General features: G+C 47.4%; 1 protein-coding gene across 1 annotated transcript; it reads left to right on the forward strand.

Annotated features, from left to right (window-relative positions):
- The first annotated feature begins 1,132 nt into the window (after positions 1 to 1,132).
- LOC130810781 (uncharacterized) lies at positions 1,133 to 2,495 on the forward strand. The gene is made up of 4 exons (XM_057676909.1): positions 1,133 to 1,136; positions 1,228 to 1,473; positions 1,579 to 2,229; positions 2,338 to 2,495. Exons 1-4 carry the CDS (start codon positions 1,133 to 1,135, stop codon positions 2,493 to 2,495), a joined length of 1,059 nt encoding a protein of 352 aa, XP_057532892.1.
- The last annotated feature ends 4,704 nt before the right edge of the window (positions 2,496 to 7,199 follow it).

Genomic DNA, 7,199 nt, shown 5'->3' on the forward strand with positions numbered 1-7,199 from the left:
ATCAAGGCAGCAATCTTTCCCCATCAACTCTTGCTGCAATTCCAGAGAGATGATGGACAAGTTGGCATTCTTAAGGGAGACCAGGTAACGGCTCGCCAATGCCTCGTCAACACCCTGAAGCGCGGGTCCTCTGAGACACCCGCAAAAAGAAAAAGGGAAGACAATGTCCCAGCTGTCATGAGCGTGTACAGGGAGAATCCCAGCACGCACGAAAGGCCTCGCCCCATAGAACGATACGAGGAAGTAGACATGTTCGAGGGGAAACAAATCAAGATAGGGAAAGATCTTCCTAGCATGGTCAAACAGGACATAGTGGCCACCATTGCTGAGTTCCGCGACGTCTTTGCTTTTTGCACGGAAGAAATGCCTGGCATCCCTACCAGTGTCACGTGTCATAAACTGGACATCAAACCAGGCTATAAACCCGTAAAACAAAAGCTGCGACATCAAGGAAGAGAGCGGACTGAGGCCGCCAAGGAAGAAGTAGAGAAGTTGCTGAGAGCCGGATTTATTAAAGAATGCAAATACTCTGAGTAGCTATCCAATGTTGTCCTTTTGAAAAAATCGAATGGCAAGTGGAGGATGTGCGTCGACTTCACGGACCTGAATAAGGCGTGCCCTAAAGACGATTATCCACTTCCAAAGATAGATCGTCTGGTGGATTCTACAGCAGGCCATGCATTATTAAGCTTCATGGATGCCAATGCCGGCTATCATCAGATTCCGTTGGCAACCGAAGACCAACCTCACACGGCCTTCATTACTAGCATGGGGGTCTATTGCTACAAGGTTATGCCCTTCGGATTAAAAAAAGCGGGGGCAACTTATCAGAGAATGGTCAACAAGGTCTTCCAATCTCAGATTGGACGGAATTTAGAAGTATATGTGGATGACATGATCACAAAAAGCAAACAAGCGAGTCAGCACGCCGCGGACTTACGAGAGACGTTCCTTACCCTCCGAAAACACCAAATGAAACTCAATCCTGACAAGTGTGTGTTTGGGGTTACCGGAGGAAAGTGCCTCGGCTTCCTGGTAGACGAGCGGGGCATTGAAGCAAATCCTGATAAAATCCGGGCTATACAGAACATAAGATCCCCACCTCAGTAAAAGAAGTACAAAAGCTCACGGGATGCGTAGCTGCTCTGGGAAGATTCCTTTCCAAGTCCGCGGATAAATGTTCACCCTTCTTTAAAACAATAAAACGACATAAGTTCGAATGGACAGCAGAAGCAGAAGAGTCCTTCCGCCAACTTAAAGAGCACCTGTCCACCTTGCCAAAACTAGTTTCGCCCATCAAAGGGGAGAAGCTAGTCCTATATGTTTCTGTCTCCGAATATTCGTTATCCGGAGTACTGGTTGCGGAAAGGGAAAAGAAACAGCTTCCTATATACTATGTGAATCATGCATTCCGTGCCTCAGAGGGGAACTACGGTGAAGTCGAGAAAGTCATATTTGCAATCGTCATGGCAAGTAGGAAATTGAAGCCATACTTTCAATCCCACCAGATCATCGTCCGGACTGATCAACCTTTGAAAAAGATTCTGGAAGGGAAAAACAAGTCAAGCCGCGTCACAGATTGGGCAAACCAGCTAGCGGATTTCGGTATCGAATATGAGCCTCGAATAGCAATCAAAGCCCAAGCTCTGGCTGACTTCATTGCTGAAAACACTCTCCCCTATCAATTTGAACCCAATCAGGAATGGAAGTTGTATGTAGATGGGTCCTCAACACAATCAGCAAGTGGGGCTGGACTCCTCATTGTGTCTTCCGCCGGGGTCCGTATGGAAAGGGCGGTCAGGTTCGAGTTCGCAGCGTCCAACAACGAGGCCGAATATGAAGCATTACTGATGGGACTGAGAATTTGCTACGAAGCAGGAGCCAAAAAGTTGTCCGCCTTCTCTGACTCCCAATTGATTGTTGGACAAGTAAACGGGGAATTCGAAGCTAAAGATGATAGCATGAAAATGTACCTGCAGCAAGTAAAGGGATTTGTTCAAAAATTCGACAAGTTCACATTGGAGCACATTCCAAGATCCCAGAATGCCCAAGCCGATTCCCTAGCGAAACTTGCCAGCTCAGTAGAAACATCCGCGGCTCGAGACATAATCTGGGAAGTGCTTCCTAACCCCAGCATCAACTTCATGGTCGATACAATCGACAGATCAGAAACATGGATGGGACCATACGTCGAATACTTGCGGAATCAGACGCTTCCCCAAGATGAAAGTCAGGCCAAAATGCTCCGGAAGAAGGCCAGATGGTTCGAACTCCACGAAGGAACGCTCTATAAAAAGTCATATACACACCCCCTCCTGAAATGTGTTTCCCCTGAAGAAGGAAACTATATCCTCCGCAAAATACACGAAGGAGGATGCGGCATACACCAAGGAGTACGAACTGTCATCGGCAAAGTCCTTAGAAGTGGATATTATTTGCCCTCACTCCGAGAAGACGCGGAGCATTTGATCAAAAGATGTCCTGAATGTCATTAACACTCAAAGATAGGAAGGAAGCCATCTAATTACTTGACCGTCATGCAAGCCGTCCTGCCTTTCGACAAGTGGGGCATGGATCTCCTTGGCCCCTTCCCTCCAGCAAAAGGGCAACGCAAATTCATCATTGTGGCCATTGATTATTTCACCAAGTATGTAGAAGCAGAAGCCCTTAGCTCAATCACGGACAAACAAGTCTGTCAGTTTATAGGGCGGAATATCATCACAAGGTACGGCATCCCCCGGGTGATCATAACAGATAATGGAAGGCAGTTTGTCAGCAAGAACACCATCGAGTACTGCGACAAGTTTAACATCCAAATCAGATTCGGTTCTGTGTCCAGGCCGCAAACTAACGGTCAAGTAGAGTCCGCGAACAAAGAGATCCTGAATGGCATTAAGAAGAAGATAGAAGGGGTCAAGGGCAATTGGGATGAAGAACTACCAGGCATCTTATGGGCAAGTCGAACGACCATCAAAGAAGCAACGGGGCATACACCTTTCTCTTTAGTGTACGGATCTGAAGCCGTGCTTCCAGTTGAAATAGGCGTACCCTCTACAAGGGTCACCTACTACTCACACGACGAAAATGAGGAAGGAAAAAGAGCAAACTTAGATCTGCTGCCAGAGACAAGAGGAAACGCACTGCTGAGATCGATAGCACAAAAACAGAAGATGATCCGTAGCTTCAATCGCCACGTCAAAACCAGACGTATTCAAATCGGTGATTTTGTCCTCCGAAAAATCGAAGCTACGGGAAAGATTGTGGAAAAAGGAAAGTTAGGGGCCAACTGGGACGGACCTTTCAAAGTCACCCACGCCATCAAGCCAGGAACTTTCGAACTAGAAGACATGAAAGGGAAAAGACTACCCCGACCATGGAATGGAGACCATTTGAAAAAATTCTTCATTTAATAAAATTTGCAAGGGGCAATCAGTAACTAGCATCAGCATAAGCAGCTTCATCAATGACAGACTCATTAGTACCAATCCGCGACTACAGTCATTCCGCAACATAGTTGCGTTGTAATTCAAAATTACTTCAATCATCGCTTGTATCCTTATCAATCATTAATAAACAGGTTTTATTTTCAAATTATCCGACTCTTATGTTTACAAATCTTATTAAATCAGTAATATTCATAAGTCGGACCCCCAGCTTAGGGTTCCTGAGTTCAAAACAATTCTAAGTTTTTCACCAAGATGTTTCCTAACCGGGACATCGATAAGTCGGACCCCGAGTTTGGGGTCCCTAAGTTCAAAAATATTCTAGGATGTTTCCCAACCGGGACATCGATAAGTCGGACCCCCAGTTTGGGGTCCCTAAGTTCAAAAATATTCTAAGATGTTCCCCAACCGGGACATCGATAAGTCGGACCCCCAGGTAGGTGTCCCTAAGTTCAAAAATATTCTGTTTTTCTAAGATGTCCCCCAAACGGGACCTCAACAAGTCGGACCCCCAGAATGGGGTCTAAGGACTGAATATACCAAGTATAAATCTCCTTGATGTCGCCCGCACGTAACATCGGCAAATCATGCCTTCTGATTCGGTTCAGCAATATTCCGCGGACTCAGACAAGAGAAGCCACGGCTCAACATACAAAAGCATTGACACCTCGAATAAACTTTCAATGTTAAAAATATATACATCAGAGTATTCAAGGTACAAAAAGCGAATGTTCGCAAAAATGAAGTTACAAGATTACATCTTCCAAAACTATACATTTTCCAAAAAAGCATCGACGTCTTGATCCGGCGGCAGAGGAGACCCGACCCTTCCCTCTTCAAGACTGGGGGTGAAGCTTACATAATCTTCTACATTGAACGGCTCCACCCCGATCTCGGACAGCTCTCGGGACAAGCCCTGGAGGTTCCTACCTTCATCGATAATAAGGTTCGATAGATCAAGGCACAAAACCTCCAGGCTGGAGAGCGTCAAGTTTTCTGGGACATCTGACGCCGGAGGAGAAGAAAGAGCCAACTGATCCAAGTCGAGACATAAAGCCTCCCTCTCAGCCTCAGTGTCCATCCTTTTGGACCAGGCTCTCTTTTCCTCCGCATCCCAGACAACGTCAACCAGTACCGCCGACTCACCGTCCAAGACGGAAGCAAGGTTGGACAAGGCTTCACCCCCCTTCTGATCAGCAGTTTGCTGAAGGGAGGTAAAATCCATGCCCAACTCCGCGGCGGCCAAGCGATACTTTTCGTCGCTGATCAGGGTTCCGGCTTTCACCATCTCCGCCGTCAGATCTCCAAGAAACTTCGACGCTTCCGGCTCATCCAAAAGAAGCCAGTCTCGAGCTATCCGGACCTTCCTGGTTAAGCACAGTTTATACACCTTAGCCGCGGATAGGATCATCTTGAAGTGGGCAGAATCAGTCGATATTTGCTGCATAAGTTGCTGGTTCTGATGAAGGAGCTTGGCATGGGTATCCATCAGCAAGCCGACTTCATGGCCGAGGGTCGCAGACCTGGTGGAAGCAGCATCTAAGTTTTCGATGGTCTGGTCCAGCTGCTTCCTTGCCCTTTCCCGCCATTGTTCGGTCCTGACCAAGCGTTCTTTCAGCTCAGAACACTTGGCCAGTTTCTCCTTTAAGCTCGGCAGGTCCTCCCGCAATTTTGATAATTCATCATTCAGCTCTTCGCAGCGGGAGGTAAGGGCGGCCACGGTCTCCTGGTCCGCGGCACTCTGACGGTTGGTGTCGAGCTCAAAAGCCAACCGTATGAACGCCTGCAAAGGAACGGCTATTAAAGAAATCTGGAAACAACAAGTAATCACCACTAAGCGTAAAGTCATTACCTCTGCCGCCGAAGCTTGTGCCTGACGCACCCTATCACGGGGGGCCAAGGACTCCAGTAGGTCGACGTCCACCTTGCTGATTAGGTTGGACGTCGCCCTGTTAAAACGAACAATCAGGCCCTTGTGCCCCAACTCCGAAAAGGGCGTCTCGTGTCAAAAAGGGGAAACTTCCCGACGACGATAAACCTCAGCAAACTGCGATGAAGGAGCCGCGGAAGACTCCCCCACCTTCTCCTTCCCCTTGCTCGGGACTGGCTGTGGAGCGTCCAAGGGGGGCGACGCCTCCTCTTCAGCCGACCTCATTTGGAGAGGCACGGCCGTATGGATCGTGCCCACAGAGGGCCTTTTGGCCGAGCTCTCCCGGTGGGAAGAAGAATCCCGCTTCCTCTTCTTCTTCCCACTCTTTTTCGTCACCCCCCTCGTCTGCGGAGGAATTACCCTCTCAGATTCATCAGGGATGTGGACTTGTTTTCTCTCCTAGAGAAGTTGGAGAGCCTCCTGCTCTGAGGGCACGTCATCCAAACCCTTTTCTACGGTCGCCGAGTCCTACAAAAGAAAAAGTTAGGAGGAATCAACAGAAGTCTTTCAGAACGAAGAAATTTGTGAAGTTATACCTTTGGAGGAAGAGGTAGAGGCTTATCCTCGGGCCGTTGGATGGCCCCTTGAGCAAGTCTCAAAACACTGAATTTCTTCATCAGCTCTGGACTCTTTGCTCGAAGATTCTCCTTGGCTATCCCTGTAAAACCATGAGTCAGAAACAGCTAAACATGCCATAGAAAAGAGAAGGAAGAAACCCGACAACCCTTACTCCGATCAATAGCCAAGCTGATGCCGAATGCTGAGAGGAGGTTCTCATTCTCCAACTCAGGACGACCGGGTATCCAATTAAGTTAGACGTTCATGGGTTTCCTTCCCAATTGAACGTCCATCTTCGCATATTCGATGATCACCGCATCACTAAAAGAACACTGCGGGATCCCATTATTAAAACCCGAAAGATTGGGTTTAATGTCAAAAGAGGTCTTGATATTCCATCCCCCTGAGTTATATAAATATGCAAATTTCGTCCTATACCCCTTCTGGTTATCGGGGAGGTCTTGGACTATCTTCAGCCCACGACGGTGTGTAAAAGTAATCCAGCCACAGCCGTATGATTGAGAACTACATAGGCGGGCTCTGAATATATATCTAAAAGCTGTGAGTGTTGGTGGCACGGCCAAAACTTTGCACAAGATCAAAAAGGCCACCATACAACCCCAGGCGTTTGGGTATAACTCGGGCACTGAAATGTTCAAGAACTCTAACACCTCCCTAAAAAACGGGTAAAGAGGAAACCTAAGTCCTAATTCAAAAGAGGGAAAGTATACAGCTATACAGTGTGGGGGAGGAAACCTAACGGTGTCATAATTCCCCGGGGTAATAATGTTTATGTTGTCCTTCAAACCCCATTTTTGAGAGATGGCTTCCCGACGGTTGTCTAGATCTCTTTTGGTCTGTAAATCAATGAAGTAGTTTAGGGGCCCGCCGTTTGGAATGTAGAATGGAGGAGGAACTGGCGCTGCACTCTCCCTTCCAGAAGACTCGGCTGATCCTTCAAGGTTTTCCATATCTACATACAATAACCCTTCTAGGTCAGGATTTATTCGCGGCAAGTAATTGGGAAAGAAAGCAATGCTCACTTCCCCAGGAGCAGTTTTCATAATCTCCAGAGGGTATATAGGGGATACAGACGACTCATCCCCAGCTTTTATTGGTTCATAATGGGGGGTAATTCTCACCGAACTACTTTCGTCCGAATCATTCATTGGTAACCCCTTTTTATTAAGACGTCTACGTACTATCAAAGGAGTTTCCGGCAAGTTAGTAGGGTTGATGTCTGAGTTAGCTATGGTCTCTTGAGTAGT

The sequence above is a fragment of the Amaranthus tricolor genome, chromosome 4 (genome assembly GCF_026212465.1).
Source record: "Amaranthus tricolor cultivar Red isolate AtriRed21 chromosome 4, ASM2621246v1, whole genome shotgun sequence".
NCBI classification, from domain to species: domain Eukaryota; kingdom Viridiplantae; phylum Streptophyta; class Magnoliopsida; order Caryophyllales; family Amaranthaceae; genus Amaranthus; species Amaranthus tricolor.

Excerpts from the sequence above, each read along its gene's own strand:
- LOC130810781 (XM_057676909.1), top strand. Across the intron at positions 1,474-1,578 it reads ATTTGCAATCGTCATGGCAA|ATTGGGCAAACCAGCTAGCG; the intron begins GTAGGAAATTGA and ends GCCGCGTCACAG. Across the intron at positions 2,230-2,337 it reads GACGCTTCCCCAAGATGAAA|AAGGAAACTATATCCTCCGC; the intron begins GTCAGGCCAAAA and ends TTTCCCCTGAAG.